Here is a 21,305-nt window from a genome sequence, read left to right as displayed (position 1 = left end):
AAAATAAAATGCGATTCATAATGAGCAATTATTGTTAAATTTTAATAAATTATTAAATGGTTAAACTTTTGAATTCAATTGATTAGACATCATATTTGATAATACAATTTTAAGTAAATGATTAAAACAGAATCCAGAAAAATAAAAACTGAAAGCACAGAATTTCTAAATATTTTAATAAATTATTATTATTATTTAATAATTAAGTTATTCCATTGATTAGACATCCTTTTAGATTATTGAAATTTAATTAAACCATTAAAACAGAATCCAGAAGCAATTAAACAGAGAAAACTGAAATTCTGAAAAAATAAAACAAATTTGATTTGACATTATTATTATTAAAAAAAAAAACTTGTTTCATAAATTCCATTGATTAGACTTCCTATTTAATTAATAAATTTTAATCAAACCATTAAAACAGAATCCAGAAAAATTAAATGAGAAAATATGAAGCACATTTCATAATGCACTATTATTGTTAAAATTGTAATAAATTATTAACTTGTTTTTTGAATTCCATTGATCAGTCATGCTGTCATTTTAATTGGTCCGATGAAGCTCTGCACGCTCAGTTTTGCGGTGTGATGTCATCAGTGATGTTCTCCCGCTCCAGTGGCGTTTAGACCGGCGTGATGACGGAAGAGCGATGTCCGCAGCTGGTGGATTATTTCGTGGTGGCGGGTCTGGCAGGCGACTCTTCTCCGCTGGACGAGGAGGGTCAGCAGAGGGGCGTGCGAGCGGTGCAGCCCGTCACGGATCTGGCCGTGATCGCCCGCGGCCTCGGGGAGGACGTCCCGGAGGGCTTCACCTGCATCGAGAAGACACAAGGAGGCCATCCGGCGGAGCTGAGCGCCGGACTGCTGAACAACCCGCACATGTTCCTGTGCTACAGGAGAGGACACGACAAACCGCCCCTCGTAGAGCTCGGGTGAGACGATTCAAGAGCCTTTATTCTTAAATAATTCCTGCTCTTCTCTACTTCACTTCTAGTTGTTAAATAATCCTGACGGATATTGTTCCTCTCTTTGGATAAAAGCGTCTGCTGAATGCATTAATGTAATTTGCTGTGGTTTGTGGTGTTTGTCTCCAGCGTTCTGTACGAGGGTAAGGATCCCGTGCGGCCGGGATGGCAGGTGATCGAGACGACGCCGTACAGCCGGTCGGCCAGCCTGAGCTCCGGCGGCCCCGCGACCCACCGCACCTTCCTGACGTTCCGCAGAGCGCCGGATTCACAGGCGCTGAACACGCTGGGCGTGACCGAGATCTCGCTGCTGATGCCCAGCAAGGGCGAGACGGCGCCGCACACCTACTGCCGAGTGGACAAGAACCTCAACACGGGCATGGTGCTGATTCACTGATTCACTGATTCACTCGCGTCTTTGACTCAGCATTACTCTCATCTATATTCATTAAGCATATCTATTACCTCCATATCAAACAATATACGCTACCGTTCAAAAGTTTGTGGTCAGTAAGATTTTATTTTTTTTCTAAAGAAATTAATAGTTTTATTCAACAAGGAATTATATCTAAATTTGTAATTGTGAGGGAAAATTGTGAAATAAAGTCGCAATTCCCTTTATGTTTTTTATTCCGTGGCAGAAACAAGCTTCCACACATGAGAGACTTTAAACATAAACATTAAAAAATCTTACCGACCTCAATCTTATAAACGCTGGTGTGTGTTAATAAGCAGTTGATTTAATGAGTGTGTCGTTGTGTTAAACGAGCAGTGAGATTGTAATTGTGTTCAAACATCCGCTTGAAACACTTCAGAAAACACCATCAGTTCCTCTTCTGCTTTATTTGTCTTTCTCTTACTCTCAGTTTCTGTTCTGTGGGTTTTGATTGTGTGTGTGTGTGTGTGTGTGTGTGTGTGTGTGTGTGCAGTGGGGTCCAGCGCTGTATCTTTGCTACAAGCGTTCAGTGGCTAAAGCAAACGCTCTGGTGTACGAGGCAGGTGAGTCACACACACACACTCACACACTCACTTCACACACACTCTCCACTTCGCACATACACACTCACACACACACACACGCATACACGTACACACACACGCACACACTTAGGCACACTCACACACACACACACACATAGCACTCACACATAAACACACACACTCTCACACGCACTCACACACACACACACACACACAAACTCATTCACACACACACACTCACTCTCTCTCTCACGCACTCACACACACACACACACACACACAAACTCATTCACACACACACACTCACTCTCTCACGCACACACACACACATAAACTCAAACTCTCATACACACCCATACTCACACACGCTCACTCTCTCACACACACTCACACACTCACTCACACACACACACACACACACACACACACACACTCAAACTCTCATACACACACATTTAAACTCTCGCACACACACATTTAAACTCTCACACACACACACACACACTCAAACTCTCATACACACCCATACTCGCACACACACACTCAACTCTCACACACACACTCAAACTCTCACGCACACACACACTCAAACTCTCACCAACCTCACACACACACCCCCCACTCAAACTCTCACACAGGCACACACTCAAACTCTCATAAACACCCATACTCGCACACACACACTCAAACTCTCACACACACTCAAACTCATCACGCACACACACACTCAAACTCTCACACACACACGCACACACACACTCAAACTCTCACACAGGCACACACTCAAACTCTCATAAACACCATACTCGCACACACACACTCAACTCTCACACACACACACACTCAAACTCTCACGCACACACACACTCAAACTCTCACACACACACGCACACACACACTCAAACTCTCACACACACACACACTCAAACTCTCACGCACACACACACTCAAACTCTCACGCACACACACACTCAAACTCTCACACAGGCACACACTCAAACTCTCATAAACACCCATACTCGCACACACACACTCAAACTCTCACACACACACACACTCAAACTCTCACGCACACACACACTCAAACTCTCACACACACACGCACACACACACTCAAACTCTCACACACGCACACACTCAAACTCTCATACACACACACACTCAAACTCTCACGCACACACACACTCAAACTCTCTCACACACACACAACCTCAAACTCTCATACACACCCATACTCACACTCTCACACTCACTTACTCACTCACTCACTCACACACACTCTATATACTGTGTATGCATCTTCACTCTGTGTGTGTGTGTGTGTGTGTGTGTTCTGCAGGTCTGATCAGTCGGTATCCTGAGGAGGATCTGGAGTCGTTTCCTCTGCCGGATTCAGTCCCAGTGTTCTGCCTCCCGATGGGTGTGACGGTGGAGAGCTGGCCGCTCAACACCAAATACCAGCTGCCCATCTTCTCCACGTTTGTCCTGACCAGCGCCTCCGGAGACAAGGTGCGTCTGCTCCATCACACAGATTATACCGGATAAAACCTCCCGTTCACACCAATAACCAGAACATCTGTATCAGCAGATGATGGTGCTCTGCTCCAATCAATGATGTGGTCACATGATTGTGTGTTCAGGTGTACGGTGCAGCGATCCAGTTCTACGAGACGTACCCACGCGAGTCTCTGTCCGAGAGGCAGTGTGTGCGTCTGGGTCTGCTGAGCGTCGTGGACCGCCGGCCCATCACCAACCGCAGCGTGCAGGTCAAGAAGAGCATCTGCGTTCTGTCGCACTGGCCCTTCTTCAGCGTCTTCCAGAAGTTCCTCACCTTCATATACAGATACTCTATCTCTGGGCCGCACGTGCTGCCGCTGGAGAAGTGAGTGCAACCACAGCGCTTTCAGTTTTATCTGGTTCAGGTTCAGGCTCAACTTCACTGTCACAGAGTGGAAATTTGTCTTTGGCACTGGTATCATAAATACATGAATGTTTACACACAGAATTACTTCATAACTCCTTCAAGCATCCTAAAATAATAAAAAGTTTAATCAGAACAATCAATTAAAATAGCACCATAATGCCAACCATTCTCTTGGGTTAGTTCAAAAAATATTTTGATTAAAAATAATGAGATATATATATATATATATATATATTTCTTAATAGCGTTGAATTGATAACATCGCTGTGAGATCTAGTGAGAAGTGTTCAAATTCTCTGTTATAAACCACATCAGATCAAAAAGCTGACGTGGAAATCGGGAGAAACATTGTGCCATGAGCAAACAAGTTATTGGAAGGCTTTTCAATCCACAAATTGCCAACATTCACAATGGATTTACTGTAGTAACGCTAACTGTTACCATGGTACTGTGGCAGAAATAGTCAAATGCTTGGTTATAGAAGGTTGTTTCTGCCACTGAATAAACAATATTAAAGGTAATTGTGACTTTTTATCTCACAATTCCTACTTTTTTTCTCAGAATTGTGTGATATAAAGTCGGAATTGTGAGTTATAAAGTCGGAATTGTGAGATATAAAGTCAGAATTGTGAGTTATAAAGTCAGAATTGTGAGTTATAAAGACAGAATTGCGAGTTATAAAGTCGGAATTGTGAGTTATAAAGTCAGAATTGTGAGATATAAAGTCAGAATTGTGAGTTATAAAGTCAGAATTGTGAGTTATAAAGTCAGAATTGTGAGTTATAAAGTCAGAATTGCGAGATATAAAGTCAGAATTGTGAGTTATAAAGTCAGAATTGCGAGATATAAAAAGTCAGAATTGCGAGTTATAAAGTCAGAATTGTGAGTTATAAAGTCAGAATTGTGAGATATAAAGTCAGAATTGTGAGTTATAAAGTCAGAATTGCAAGATATAAAGTCAGAATTGCGAGTTATAAAGTCAGAATTGCGAGATATAAAAAGTCAGAATTGCGAGTTATAAAGTCAGAATTGTGAGTTATAAAGTCAGAATTGTGAGTTATAAAGTCAGAATTGCGAGTTATAAAGTCAGAATTGTGAGATATAAAGTCAGAATTACGAGATATAAAGTCAGAATTGCGAGTTATAAAGTCAGAATTGTGAGATATAAAGTCAGAATTATGAGATATAAAGTCAGAATTGTGAGTTATAAAGACAGAATTGTGAGATATAAAGTCAGAATTGTGAGTTATAAAGTCAGAATTGTGAGTTATAAAGTCAGAATTGTGAGTTATAAAGTCAGAATTGCGAGTTATAAAGTCAGAATTGTGAGATATAAAGTCAGAATTACGAGATATAAAGTCAGAATTGCGAGTTATAAAGTCAGAATTGCGAGTTATAAAGTCAGAATTGTGAGATATAAAGTCAGAATTATGAGATATAAAGTCAGAATTGTGAGTTATAAAGACAGAATTACGAGATATAAAGTCAGAATTACGAGATATAAAGTCAGAATTGTGAGTTATAAAGTCAGAATTGCGAGTTATAAAGTCAGAATTGTGAGATATAAAGTCAGAATTGCGAGTTATAAAGTCGGAATTACGAGATATAAAGTCGGAATTGCGAGTTATAAAGTCGGAATTGCGAGATATAAAGTCAGAATTGCGAGATATAAAGTCAGAATTGTGAGATATAAAGTCAGAATTGTGAGATATAAAGTCAGAATTGTGAGATATAAAGTCAGAATTGTGAGTTATAAAGTCAGAATTGTGAGTTATAAAGTCAGAATTGTGAGATATAAAGTCAGAATTACGAGTTATAAAGTCGGAATTACGAGATATAAAGTCGGAATTACGAGTTATAAAGTCAGAATTGTGAGATATAAAGTCAGAATTGCGAGTTATAAAGTCGGAATTACGAGATATAAAGTCAGAATTGCGAGTTATAAAGTCAGAATTGTGAGATATAAAGTCAGAATTAGCGAGATATAAAGTCAGAATTGTGAGATATAAAGTCAGATTGGAGATATAAAGTCAGAATTGTGAGTTATAAAGTCAGAATTACGAGTTATAAAGTCAGAATTGTGAGTTATAAAGTCAGAATTGCGAGATATAAATTCAGAATTACGTAGTCAGAATTGTGAGTTATAAAGTCAGAATTGTGAGTTATAAAGTCAGAATTGCGAGATATAAAGTCAGAATTGTGAGTTATAAAGTCAGAATTGTGAGATATAAAGTCAGAATTGTGAGATATAAAGTCAGAATTACGAGTTATACAGGTGCTGGTCATATAATTAGAATATCATCAAAAAGTTGATTTATTTCACTAATTCCATTCAAAAAGTGAAACTTGTCTATTATATTCATTCATTACACACAGACTTTTAATTTTGATGATTATAACTGACAACTAAAATCCCAAATTCATTAATTAATCATTAATTATACAACCAGCACCTGTAAAGTCAGAATTGTGAGTTTTTATCTTGTAATTCTGAGAAAACGTAAGAATTGTGGGGGGGAAAAGAGTCGCAATTACCTTTTTTTAAATTTTTTTATTTTTTTTTATATTTAGTGGCGGAAACAAGCTTTGGCAAACAAACACTTTTATTTAAAAATAAATAGACATGAAATTTGCAAAATTCAAGTAATCAAGAAATCAATTTTTGTCAAAGTTTGGCACTTTATTTGTACTGAATATGAAGTAGTTAATAGTTAAAGTCTAATGAAAAACAAAAACTTTTCTTCAAATTGTGTCTGAATTGCACAGAAAGCAAGTAAAGAGCGCTCTTTTTATAATCACTGAAGCTGTCGGTCAGTTCAGTATGATATAGAAGAACAATGGTGGATTTAATAAGAGTAGAATATTTACTTTTCCCTATAAAAATTAGGTTTTCGCATGTTCCTCTTGTTAATAAAAGTTAATTTAACTCAAGCTCAGTGCTTTAAATGAATAAGAAACTGTGTGAGAAGTTTTCAGAGCTGTTACAGTCAGTGACTGAAACGAAATCCCCCAGAATCCAGGAGACCTTCAGCTGTTAACGGAGATCTGTCTGTCTGTCTGCAGGCACATATCGAGCTTCATGCACAACGTCCCGTTCCCGTCCGCTCAGCGTCCTCGTATCCTGGTGCAGGTGAGATGATCCGAGTGTGTTTTAAGCTCAGACGTGTCTCGCAGTGTCTCAACATGAGCTCGACGTGTCATTAAACCCTGACCGCTTCCCCCACAGGCGCGGTAAAGACCGTCATGGCGGGGCACGTGGGTAACGGGGGGTGATGAAGCTCAATCATCATCCTCCTCACTGACTGTAGTGTAGAGATCCAGAGCTGATCGTTTCAATCACAATCTGTAGTCTTGTGTTTGGTATCAAACTGATTGACTGATTGATTGATGGTTAATCTGGTGCTGGGTGGGAAATCAAAGCATGAGGTGGAAGCGGAAATCAGTGAACTCAGAAGTGTGTGTGTGTATTAATGTGTTTTGTGTCTCCTCAGCTCTCTCCGTATGATAACCTGCTGCTCTGTCAGCCCGTCTCGTCCCCGCTGCCGCTCAGGTCAGACACAAACACTCCCTGCACGAGTTTGATTGGCTGTTGCGTCTCTGCTGTGTTCTGATTGGCTGCCGTCTGTTTTCTGTTCTCAGTGGTGCCAGTTTTGTGAAGCTGCTGCAGAATCTGGGTCCTGAGAACGCCTGTACGCTGCTGCTGGCCGTCCTGACCGAACACAAGCTGCTGCTGCACTCGCTGCGGCCCGATGTGCTGACGTCCGTCAGCGAGGCGCTGGTGTCGGTGAGTTCAGACCGTCAGACTCCACGGCTCAGGGATTTCTACGCTTGTTTCCGCCACAGAAAAAAATAAATAAATAAAGGTAGTTGCAAGTTTTTAGCTCACAATTCTGACTTTTTTCTCACAATTGCGAGAAAAAAAGTCAGAATTGTAAGTTTAAAAGTAGCAATTACCTTTTTTATTGTGTGGCAGAAACAAGCTTCCATAGATCTGTGACTCTCATCAATTGGGAGTTCACATTAAATATATATATGTATATCCCATGGCGGAAACAAAAAAACAGAATTGTGAGACGTAAACTCAGAATTCATAGAAAAAAGACAGAATATGAACTTGCAATTCTGAGATGAAAAGTCAAAATTTTGAGATAAAAACTTGCAATTGCGAGGAAAAAGGTTGAAATTGTGAAATAAAAATGCGCAATTAAATTATTTATTTTTCTATTCTGTGTCGGAAACAAAAACTCAGCATTCAGAGAAAAAAATGTCAGACTTGTGGGATAAAATGTGCAATTAAATTTTAACATTTTTTATTCCGTGTTGGAAACAAAAACTCTGAATTCCGAGGGGAAGTATTTATTATTTTATTCCGTGGCAGAAAAACCCCTCTGAATTCTGAGGAAAAAGTCAGAATTGTGGGATAAAAATGTGCAGTTAAATTATTATTATTATTTTTTATTCCGATGTGGAAACAAAAACTCAGAATTACGAGAAAAAATTAAAAATTATGAGGAAAAAATGTGCAATTAATTTTTTTTATTATTACATGGCATAAACTAAAACTCAGAATTCCAGAAAAAAAATTAAAATTGTGAGAGAAAAATGAGCAATTAATTTTTTTCTTTTTTATTCCAAGGCAGAAACAAAAACTCAGAATTACGGGGGGGCATTTTTTTTTTTTTTTTTTACGTGGTGGAAACAAACTCAAAAATTCTGAGAATAAAGGTCAGAATATAAACCTGTGATTCTGAGAAGAGAAGTCTGAATTATGTGTCAGAAAGAATCTCCCACAGACTTTCCCATCTCTGACTGTCATGTGTTTCCTGTCAGATGTCGTTTCCCCTGCGCTGGTACTGCCCCTACATCCCCCTGTGCCCGCTGCGGATGGCAGATGTGCTGTGCGCGCCCATGCCCTTCATCGTGGGCGTCCACTCCAGCTACTTCGACCTGTACGACCCTCCATCTGATGTGGTGTGTGTGGATCTGGACACCAACACCATTTTCCAGTGAGTCTTCCTGTCCATTGTCATGGTGACCGGTGGATTTGAGCACAGAGGCTGATGGGTAACAAACCAAACCTTTCAGTCAGTGGATGACCTTTATTATATAGGACTGGACACTGATCAAGACGCTGATCAAAAGTGACAGTAAAGACATTTAAAATGTTGCAAAAGATTCTATTTTATTTTCTATTCATCAAAGAATCCTGATTTTCAACATTGATAATAATCATAAATGTTTCTTGAGCATCAAATCATCATATTAGAATGATTTCTGAAGGATCATGTGACACTGAAGACTGGAGTAATGATGCTGAAAATTCAGCTTTGATCACAGGAATAAATTACACTTTACTATATATTCACATAGAAAACAGCTGATTTACATTGTAATAATATTTCACAATTTTACTGTATTTTTGTGAGTAATAATTGTTTGCTGAACTTCCTGCAGGTCTGAAGATAAGAAGCCTCTGTCCTGGAGGTCTTTGCCCAGGAAACATGGGAAAATCCTGCAGAACTCTCTGACCAACCTGCACAAAACTCTGGAGAAGAGTGAGTGAGCGCCTGACACCAGCACGCACGCTTACAGATGATGTCATTTCCTGTTCACACGTATGTTTTTCTCTCCGTCTGTCAGTCTACACGCCCGGGCAGGAGGAGGCCACGCTGGAGTTCCTGCTGACGGACTACGATCTGATCTACGGCCGTCAGAAGCAGCTGGAGCTGGAGATCCAGGAGGCGTTTCTGCGCTTCATGAGCTTTTTACTGAGAGGCTACAGGTCCTTCCTGCTGCCCATCACACAGGCGCCGTCGGACCGAACCACAGACTGCAGCTCCCTCTTCAACCTGCAGGGTGCGCTCAACATCTTCACCTGCACCATAAATCATATTTTAATCATATATTCTCTCGATTAAGCGTAACACTGTCGCGACAACGAGACGCCACTGCACTCGCAAACAAATCAATCAAAAATCACAGCCAATCAGAAGAGTGTGTGGGCGGAGTCTATAAAATATATAAAAATAAAAATTATTAAAATATATAATGCACATTATTAATATCTTTATAATGCATTATACATAAAGTCTTCCCTGTGTTCACTCAGAATCTCTGGAATGATCCGTGTTCCCGCAGGTTTCCTGAAGTCACGTGATCGCACGCAGCAGAAGTTTTACACCCAGCTCACGAAGACGCAGATGTTCACGCAGTTTATCGAGGAGTGCTCGTTCGTCAGCGACCGTCACGCCAGCCTGGAGTTCTTCGACGAGTGCGTGCAGAAGGTCAGACGCTCGACTGCGCTCATGTGACCCCAGCGGCCAATCAGATTCCTGCTTTAATCTGTGTCTGTCCGTCAGGTGGATGTTGAGAAGCCGGAGGACGTGCGATTGATAGATCATGACGAGTGTCACAGCGGCGAACACACGGTGTTCATAATGCCTCCGGAGGAACCGCAGGAGCCCGACGGGTCGGAGTGTCCCGCACACTACAGGTGCGCTGATGATCACATGACCTTTATCACGCTCTACACCTCTTAAACGCCTTCTCTTTTCAGCTGAAGTCACTGTGCATACCAATGTATATTGGTTAATATTAACCAGCAGTCAAAGAGATATTGAGTTATTGCTTACAATGATTTCTGAAGGATCATGTGACACTGAAGACTGGAGTAATGATGCTGAAAATTCACAGGAATAAATTACACTTTACTATATATTCACATAGAAAACAGATATTTTAAATTGTAAAAATATTTCAGAATTTTCACTGTATTTTTGATGAGCCGTGGTGAGCAGAAGAGACTGAGACATTTAAAAAATCACAATTATTCCAAACTTTTGAACAGTAGTTTGTATTTATTTGTTTAATGTAAATGTCTCTGTTGTTTGGCAGAACTTTTAAAGACACGTAAAAGCTTAAAAAAGATTATGTCACAGAATAAACCCCACTGACTTCAAGATAATGGAACAGGAAGTCTTGTTACTCAGTAGTAGCACACATGACAGGTTCCAGAAGTGCAGCGGGCGGTGAATGTGGTTTCATGATGTTAAGCATTACTATCACATCACTCACTTCCTCTTAATGGGTTCGTTCACCCAAAAATGTAAATTCTGTCGTCGTTTACTCGCCCTCATGTCATTCATACCCATAAGGCTTTGTTCAACTATATTTCACCCCAGTATATCCGTATGGATCGAGCAGCTCTTCAGTTATTGTTGTTTCCTGTGCGCAGCTACGACACCTTCCCGATCCTCCAGCCGGATCTGTTCGATCGGCCGATGGATCAGCTGCGCACTCCTGCTAAAGGAAGTGCCCCGAGTAGCCCCGCCCCCCGCCGCACCAAACAGGTACGACACGCAGGTGAAGATGACGTCACGGGGTCAGAGGTGGGTCAGCTGACGCTCTCCGCTTGTGTGTGTTCAGGAAATCAAGCTGGCGCAGAAGAAGGCCCAGAAGTACTCGACGGTGCCGGACATGTGGTCCAAGTGCCTGCTGGGTCACTGCTACGGCCTGTGGTTCATCTACTTACCCACGTTTGTTAAAGCAGAGAGCACTAAGGTCCGCGCGCTGCACGCCGCATACGAGGTCCTCAAACACATGGAGACGCGGAAGGTGGTGCTGCCCGACGAGGTCAGAGAGTTCTGCGACATTATCACTGAAGCTGCTCTGAGACCACCTGACCTGACCACCTGATGTGTGTGTGTTTCCTGTCTCAGGTGTGTTACCGGATCCTGATGCAGCTGTGCGGTCAGTACGGGCAGCCCGTTCTAGCGGTCCGAGTTCTGCTGGAGATGAAGAAAGCTGGAATCACGCCCAACACCATCACATACGGATACTACAATAAAGTGACGTGGAGACGCATGTTTAATGAGATGATACAGGGTTTCCCAAACGGGTTCAGGAGCTCATCGTAAACATGTCAAACTAAAATGAATAGATTTAGAAGAAAAAAATCAAATAATTGATTAAATAAAAAAATTATAATTAAAATAATTAAAAAAAATAATAATTAAAATAAATAAATAATTAAAAACATTTATTTAAAATGTATTAAATCATAAAATAATTTCTCAAACTGGGGTTTGTGAGCTGATGAAAAGCTGATAATTAAATCATGAAAATGTCAAATTAAAAAAAAAATGTAAATGTAATTAATTAAATCATAAAATGTAAATTTAGTTTTTTTTTAAAGAAAAAATCAAATAATTGATTAAATCATAAAGTGTAAAATTAAAATAAATAATAAAATTAATCTAATAATTAATAACATAAATAAATAAATAATTTAAATAATTAACATATTTACTAAAAATTTATTAAATAAATTTTATTAAAATAATTTCTTAAACAGGTTCATGAGTTGATTAAAAAAGCTAATAATTAAATCAAAAATGTGTAAAAAAAAAATGTGAGAAACAATCAAATAATGAAAAATTACAAAAATGTAAAATTACAATAAATAATTTTACAAGAAAAAATCTATTAAATCATAGAAAATGTAACAAATAATAATACAAAAAAATTTAAATCATAAATAAAATAATAATTGCTTAAACAGGTGATGAAATGCTGATTATGAATTAAATCATAAAAATTTAAAATTAAATAATTTTAACAGAAAAAATCTAATAATTAAATCATTACAAAAATGTAACATTAAAATTAATAAATAATTAAAAATATAAAAAACATTTACTATAAATGTATTAAATCATAAATTAAATCTAATAATAATTCAATCATAAAAATGTGAAATTAAAATAAATAATCTTAAAAGACAAAAGCGATACATTACTTAAATCATAAAAATGTACCATTTAAAATGAATAAATAATAAAAAGCAAAACTTTTACTAAAAATTAGTTAAATTTTTTTTTTAAATAATAAAACAATACCAAGAACAATTACTAAAATTAAATCATAAAAATGTGAAATTAAAATAAATAATTAATAAAATAAAAACACTCACTAAAAAACATAAAATATATTATTTGTTTAGCTGTATGTTGTGACAATTAACCGTGAATGTAAAATATTAATTTAAAATCTTCAGGTAAATATTTCAGCTCAAAGCGGTTCGTCTGAAGTTTGGGAACCCCTGATGTAACGCACAAATGACTGTCTTCTGTTTCTCATGCATGTGTGTTTTATTCTGCCGTCTGTAGGCGGTGCTAGAGAGCAAGTGGCCATCCACCAATCAGGGAGGGCGTCTTCGCTGGGCGAAGCTTCGTAACGTGATATTGGCCGTGGCTCAGTTCAGGCAGCCAATCAAACAGCAGCATAGGAGCGCGTCTTTCGGTTCCCGCCCAGGTCTGAGCCCCTCCCCTCCGGCACATGATTGACAGCTGTCAGCAGCTTCACATTCTCACATTCTGTTCTTGTTTTAGGAGATGTGCTGTCCAAGCCCCGCCCCTACTCGGCTCTGATTCGTCAGTCCAGCTGGAGCGGGTTGAGTGAAAGCTCCAGCCATGAATCTCTGACCAAGAGTAACAGTCTGAGCAGCGTGCAGGCGTCAGGAAGCAGTGAGTGAGCGATAATCAAGCCTCCAATGTGACCTTCCTGTTTCTGGCGTCTTATTTTAGTGTTTGCTTTGTTTATCAGAGCTGAAGCTGTCAAAGAAAGCGTCAGCTGATGCCGCGGCCTCCCGCAAGCCTCCCGCCGGCCCTGTGCTGGTGCGCCGCAGCGACGTCTGCCTGTCCACCTTCTACACAGACTGTGCAGAGACCGCAGACGCAGACGCAGACGCAGACTGCAGGTGTCAGCCTGCCGAGAGGGACAGCAGGTACGTCACATTAGTGTGATACTCCTCTTAAACAGCAGCTCATCACATCAATACTCGTTATTCATTATTTATTTATTTAATAAATAATTATTTATAAATATTTCATTATTAGAAATAATTATATTATATATAAATATTAAATATTATTATAAATAAATATTAATTTAATAAATAAATTATATTAAATTATATTAATTTAATATAATTATAAATAAATAATTTAAAAAATAAAAACAATCACGTATCATTTATTAAAATGAATTAATTCATAAAAATGTAAAATTAAAATAAATAACAATTAAAAAATAAAAGCTACCAATAAACATTTACTAAAATTAATTAATAAAAATGTACAATTAAAATAAATAACAATTTAAAACTTAAATTTAACTATTTAAAAACTACCAAAACATTTACTAAAATTATTAAATCATAAAAAGGTAAAATTAAAATAAATAAATAAATAAATTGCAAATAAAAACAGTCAAAAAAGACTTACTAAAATCAACTAAATCATAAAAATGTAAAATTAAACAATTTTAAAATCTAAAAAAAAATAAAATATAAAATTAAAATAAATAAATAATTTGCAAATAAAAAGTCAAAAAAAAATTTACTGATATCATCTGAATCATAAAAATATAAAATTAAAGTAAACAATTTTAAAATATAAAAAAATCCAAAAACATTTACTAAAATTAATTAAATAATAAAAATTTAAATATATAATCAATATATAATCAATTTAAAAATAAAAACTACCATAAAACATTTACTAAAATTAATTAATTGTAAAAATGTAAAATTTAAAATAAACAATTTTAAAATAAAAAAATCATAAACATTTACTAAAATTATTTAAATAATTAAAATGTAAAATTAAAATATATAATCAATTTTTAAAATAAAAATAAATGAAAAACATGTACTAAAATTAATTAAATGATAAAAATGTTAAATTAAGATAAACAAACAATTTAAAATAAACAATTTTTTTTTTTTACTAAAATTTATCACAAAAAACATAAAAACAACAACAAATAAACAATTTAAAAATAAAAACCATCTTATACAAATACATTTATTAAAAATTAATTGTATCACTAAATGAATCATAAAAATGTAAAATTAAGGTAATTTGAAAATAAAAAATTGGGTATAATTAGACTGATTTAGGGTGATGAGCCAGGGGTCCGGGGCCAGTAGAGGGACTTCGTCTTGGAAAACCTGGAGTAGAACTTTTTAACTTACTGACAAACACATTTCTAACCTCATTCCCTATTGTGTGAATTCAGACAGCAGCTCATTGTTTTCCTGTGGTTTGAGGGTTTCAGTGTCGTTCCGTTTGTGTTCTGCAGGTCGGCAGAAGTGAGGGAGACTCTAAACAGGAAGTCGGTCGATGAAAACTACAACAACGTTTCTTCTCCGAGCCGTGGACTGGCCGGGAAACTGCAGCAGCTGCTGACGCCCACGAGGAACCGGACGTCAGTGCGACGGGCCGCCAGCGTGGACGACCGACGGCCGGAGGCAGCGGAAGCTCCCGCCGCACCTCCGACCACAAACCGTCACGGAAGATTCAGATGGCCGAGAGTCTGTTGAAGGCCAAAGAGCGGCTGTATAACGCCACGTCTGAGGTGACCCCTGTCAAACCGCCATCATCATAATCATAATCATAGTATATGATCATAATCGTCTGTGTGTGTTTAGAGCTCGCTGTCTGTAGGGAGTGACATCGACATGACTGACATCCACACGCTGGCGGTTCCTCTCAGGAAGTCGTGGGATTCTGCACAGGAAGGGGCGGGAATTGAGGTTTGTGAAGTGATGGTAACACAGACTGACATGTTGACGTGTGATGGAATAAGAGCAGAGTGTGTGTGTGTGTGTGTGTGTGCAGGTGCTGATGTCGAGCTGCTCGCTGTGCCGCAGCTGTAATTCTCTGGTGTATGATGAGGAGATCATGGCGGGCTGGTCATCTGACGACTCCAACCTCAACACCACCTGCCCGTTCTGCTCCGCACCGTTCGTCCCTCTGCTGAACGCGGAGATCTGTGACATGGGGCCCGTCTGCAGGTCTCACACACACACACACACACACACACACACACACTCTGACACACTTTTTATGGGGACTTTCCACAGATGTAGAAAATACCTCAAGTTGTGCAATAAGACGCAGTCGTGCTGCTTCATATTTTTGAGGAAACAGTGATTTTATTTCTTGATTCTTTGATGAATAGAAAGTTCAACAGAATCTTTTGTAACATTATAAATGTCTTTACTGTCACTTGAATCCATTTAATGTGCCCTTACTAAATAAAAGTAAATAAATAAAATAAATAAATAAATAATTTTTTTTATTTTTTATTACTGACCCCAAACCTTTGAACGGTCACAAAAATATGAAGCACTGTGACTGTTTTTAACACTGATAATAGTGTTAAATACTGGCTATATCATATGGAATCACATTATATGATCGTGTGTGTAGTGCGGAGCGCAGTCACCTGAACTCGGAGGATGAGCTGGAGAACTCCATCAGGCCTCCTGCTGGCCGGGACGACACACTGCAGCACCTGTGCAACGGCGTCAGAGAGACCGACTCCAGCTCCGAGACCAGCAGCCAATCAGAGAGCAGCAGCCTAGCGGGCGGATCCCCGCAGGTGACGGTGGCGTACCTGAGCCCGCTGGTGCTGCGCAAGGAGATGGAGAGTCTGCTGGAGAACGAGGGCGAGGCTGTTCTCTCTCAGGTCCAGCTGCTGGACAGTCACTCCATCCTCTTCTGGAATCTGGTGTGGTACTTCTCGCGCCTCGGCCTGCCCAGTAACCTGTCGCAGCTGCTGAGGGCGTCTCCGCTGACCGCACGGCTCACGCAGGTCTCACACACACACACACACACACACACCTGTCATACCTGCAAACCCATCACATTTCTAAAAAGCGCAGCTGCGTTGTATACAGGGGTAACCGCTATATTTCTGCTGTTCCATAAGCCAGTATTAATTCCTTTGACGAATCATTTTTGTCAGTTTTTGTCAATGACATTTTTTCACTGACGAAAACAAGACGATAACTAAATATTACGGAGCCCTACACGACAAGAAAAAATAGTGCGCACGATTTACTATTTCGTTCCCTCGATTTGCTAAATCGTGCGCGCTATTTACTGTTTCGTTCCCTCGATTTGCTAAATCGTGCGCACGATTTACTGTTTCGTTCCCTCGATTTGCTAAATCGTGCGCACTATTTACGGTTTCGTTCCCTCGATTTACTGTTTCGTTCCCTCGATTTGCTAAATCGTGCGCACTATTTACTATTTCGTTCCCTCGATTTGCTAAATCGTGCGCGCTATTTACTATTTCGTTCCCTCGATTTGCTAAATCGTGCGCGCTATTTACTGTTTCGTTCCCTCGATTTGCTAAATCGTGCGCACGATTTACTGTTTCGTTCCCTCGATTTGCTAAATCGTGCGCACTATTTACTGTTTCGTTCCCTCGATTTACTGTTTCGTTCCCTCGATTTGCTAAATCGTGCGCACTATTTACTATTTCGTTCCCTCGATTTGCTAAATCGTGCGCGCTATTTACTATTTCGTTCCCTCGATTTGCTAAATCGTGCGCGCTATTTACTATTTCGTTCCCTCGATTTGCTAAATCGTGCGCGCTATTTACTATTTCGTTCCCTCGATTTGCTAAATCGTGCACGCTATTTACTGTTTCGTTCCCTCGATTTACTGTTTCGTTCCCTCGATTTGCTAAATCGTGCGCACTATTTACTATTTCGTTCCCTCGATTTGCTAAATCGTGCGCTCTATTTACTATTTCGTTCCCTCGATTTGCTAAATCGTGCGTGCTATTTACTATTTCGTTCCCTCGATTTGCTAAATCGTGCACGCTGTTTACTGTTTCGTTCCCTCGATTTGCTAAATCGTTTGCATTATTTACTATTTCGTTGCCTCGATTTACTGTTTCGTTCCCTCGATTTACTGTTTTGTTCCCTCGATTTGCTAAATTGTATGCATTATTTACTGTTTCGTTCCCTTGATTTGCTAAATCGTATGCATTATTTACTGTTTCATTCCCTCGATTTACTGTTTCGTTCCCTCGATTTAGCCTACTATTTTTTTCCTGCATGTCATGTGCAGGGCTTCATAAAATAAAAACCAGTTTTGAATGACAGAAACAATGACGAAAATCTATTGACATTTTTGTTAACGTATAAAAACGAGACTAAAATGTTAGGGAGGGGCGATTTGGGAAGAGATCCAGTCAGAATCGATGTTCTGTGCTGTAGATGATCACATTTGAACTGAAATCTGCTGATCTACCCGGCGGGACATTAGTTGGCATACACCTGCTGAATGTCTTATAAAACGTTCGCAATTGTAAACGTTGAGAAGAGCAGAAATACGGATAAATCTGAAAAAGCGTCACGACGCAAAAGAGAGCTCAATTCAGTCTGCGCACACAGAAAGCCGCCTCTCAGACGAGCACTGAACTGAGCTCTCTTTCACATCTTTCCATGGACAAATACACTCAAAATTATGTCAAAATGTCTGTTTTGGCGAGTATTCACGTAAACACAGTCTAAAACTAAAACAATTCAGATGACTAAATTATGACTAAAACTAAATCCAAAATTGCTGTCAAAATGAACACACAAGACCGAGAGTGAAATTGCATTTTCATTCAGTCGGTGGATCGAAAAGAAATTAATGCCTTAAATTTGATTTTAAAGCCCCTGCTGATTGCCTGTGTGTGTGTGTGTGTGTGTGTGTTTGTCTCAGGGGTCAGAGGGCGCGGCGGTGCGCGTCAGGCTGATGTGGGACACTTTGACCCCTGACATGGAGCAGTGGCCGCCGCTCTACATGCTCTGGAGGATTCACAGTAAGACAGTCTCTGTTTAACTAGTGTAACTGGTTCAGGTTTAGTTAACATGTTCCACAACCAGCTTGATCGTCCCGTCCTCTCCTCTAGGTGGCGTCCCAATGCGTGCCTACAACTGGCGGCATCACAACCATCCCTTCACCCTTAGCTTCCTGGAGGAAGTGCTGCGATGGGTCGGCATGAACGAGGTACACAAAGCCATCACGCTCTTCCTGGATACTGTTGCTAAGCAACCAGGCACTCCTCGGATACAGAGGTGAGACGGCGGAGCTGGTTACTAGGGTTCGGACCTGAGCGAGACTCAGTGCTGATGTGTGTGTGTGTGTGTGTGTGTGTCTGCAGGAGTCTGTACAGAGAGATGCTCTTCCTCACGCTGGCTGCTATGGGCAAAGATCACGTCGGTGAGTCACACAACATAACCACAGATCACTATTAAATCAGCTGATGGTTTTTGCCTCAAAACTGCGGAACGTGATTCGTCAGATTCAGCACTGACATGTATGATATGAACCAGCGCTGGATCTGATATTTTGTTAATCTGTGTGTGTGTGTGTGTGTGTTATCTGCAGCTTCGTTTGATAAGCGCTATAAGGCGGCGATCGTGCGCTTGAGTGGATCTCTGGGCCGAGAGGAGCTGCGGAGGAAGAGGATCCAGCCGCCCAGTCCTAAAGCCGTCGACTGCAGACGCTGCTTCCTGTTGCCGCTGGAGTGCTAAAGGCCACTTACACACACACAAACACACACACACACACACACACACACACACACACACTCACACGCTCTCACATGCTCTCACACAGACACACACACTCTGACTCACACATACATTACACATGCACACACACTCTCTCACACACACACACACACTCTCACACAGACACACACACTCACACACACATACTGACTCACACATTACACATGCACACACACACACACTCCGCTCCGTCTCGTCATGTCTTGCTGTCTGCCTTCTCACACACACACACTCAGTCTAACCGCTTCACTGAAGATGCCCACGTGCTCCGCTGTGCATTATGGGAATGTGCGATCCTTCCACCAGAAACTGCTTCCGTATCCCACAATGCTGAGCAAACTGACGCCCCTCAGACACACACTTCCTGTCTCGACTATGGAAGCCCATTTCTGCCACATCAGAAAAACAAGCATGCTTTTGTAAATCATAATTATGATGTAAAAGTCTAAATTATGAGATAAAAAGTTGAAATTAGGACTTTTTCAGTAAACTATGACTGTCAGTTTTGACTTTTTATCTCATAATTATGATTTAGTATGTAATAATTTCGACTCTTTATGTCATAATTATGATTTGCAAAAGCATGTTTTTATGTGTGAGGAATGATCTTCCACTCTTGACTGAGGGTTTTTAGGATATAATGACACAGAAGAGGCGACGGAAGCGTCTGGATTTACCTCGTTTATTTCTGTTCGGTTTGATCGTGTTGATTTCATGGAACTCAGACTGTTTGAAATGACAGAAAGCATCATGGGAGTCTGTTTAGATCGTCTTGCACTGGAGTGATGCTTTGAGCTCGTGTTCGTGTCAGATGTTTCCCGACCAGCCTTTCTTCTTCTTCATCATCATCATCGCTCTGCGTTTGCGCCGTGGACTGGATGGTGTGGCAGCTGGTGAGGACACGAGTCGGTGTCCCGTTGCTGCTGTTCAAACACGCGTCACATGCTTTTATCCAGTCAGGGTTTAATGTGATGATCCGTGACTTTAGCAGCTCCACGTTTCCTTCCAGCTCCTCTAGAATCAAGATTTTAGCAGCGAGACGTTATTCATCAAACACATTCACCCCCAAACGCTCATTCACGTGATCAGCAGCTCATTTACAGGGAAAGTTCGTCCAAAACCATCAAGAATACAGTATAAAATCATGAAGGAAATACATGCATTCAGTTCTATAAAACACACAATAAATTGAATTTAATAATAATTTGCAATGACACAGATGATGATTTTCATATTTTTTGAGCATTTTGGAGGTAAATGTGCTTGAATTTCATGACAATTGTGTAAAAAAATAATCTGGTAACACTTTACAGCAAGGTCTCATTTGTTAATGCATTAATTAAAATGAACTATCGATTAGCATTTTACAGCATTTAACAATCCTAGTTAATGTCAGTTAATAAAAATACCATTCTTCATAGTTAGTTCATGTTTACAGTGCGTTAACTAATGTTTACAGATCAACTCTTGATTTTAATAATGCATCAGTAGATGTTCAGGCTGAAGGTTCTGGTCTCGCTCTGCTCATGTCCGATCTTCTGATCCGTGTGTTTTTGTGTTTGTACGGCTGTGGTCTGTGTTTAAACCAGAGGAAACGCTGTAGGATTTACGCCACATCATTTAGTCTTAAGTTCATCAGTGAGGAAAATGAACCTGCTAGAAGTGTTTTAATGGCATTAGAGGAAATGATGTAAGAGGAAGCTGTAGTTTCTGCTCTCATTCACTGCAATAACCTGCACATTCACTGCAGAGACGGACGCTTCGTTTTTAAAGTTTAAAGAGAAAAGAGATTATAAAGCTATATTTAAGTTTTACATGTTTGCTGTGGTAATTTATATTGATGTGACCTTTGACCTTTGTTGTGAATGTTTTGTTTTTTGTTTTTTAAGAAAAGAGTTTTAAGAACCCTCATTCCCAGAGTCTGTGTTTCCTTCAGATCCGGAGTTTCAACCATTTTAGAAGATGTTGTTTATGAAATTAGACACGAGACATTTGATATTTTTATATATACA

General features: G+C 39.5%; 1 protein-coding gene across 1 annotated transcript; it reads left to right on the top strand.

The window, feature by feature from the left end:
* The first annotated feature begins 613 nt into the window (after positions 1–613).
* On the top strand, positions 614–21,204 carry LOC127497514 (DENN domain-containing protein 4B-like). Its single transcript, XM_051866009.1, is given in 28 exon segments — positions 614–931; positions 1,094–1,346; positions 1,894–1,963; positions 3,285–3,454; positions 3,586–3,827; positions 6,933–6,999; positions 7,361–7,419; positions 7,509–7,653; positions 8,700–8,875; positions 9,324–9,424; positions 9,510–9,725; positions 10,008–10,153; positions 10,229–10,362; positions 11,104–11,218; positions 11,295–11,501; positions 11,588–11,716; positions 13,037–13,181; positions 13,259–13,393; positions 13,473–13,653; positions 15,012–15,175; positions 15,178–15,287; positions 15,361–15,465; positions 15,551–15,726; positions 16,145–16,529; positions 18,440–18,539; positions 18,630–18,795; positions 18,882–18,940; positions 19,109–21,204. Coding segments are annotated over 28 exon segments (4,398 nt in total). The 5' UTR covers positions 614–635; the 3' UTR covers positions 19,255–21,204.
* The last annotated feature ends 101 nt before the right edge of the window (positions 21,205–21,305 follow it).

This window comes from Ctenopharyngodon idella, chromosome 16 (assembly GCF_019924925.1).
Source record: "Ctenopharyngodon idella isolate HZGC_01 chromosome 16, HZGC01, whole genome shotgun sequence".
NCBI classification, from domain to species: domain Eukaryota; kingdom Metazoa; phylum Chordata; class Actinopteri; order Cypriniformes; family Xenocyprididae; genus Ctenopharyngodon; species Ctenopharyngodon idella.
Note: the sequence above shows the minus strand (reverse complement) of the source record. Positions and strands in the feature narration are given on the sequence as shown.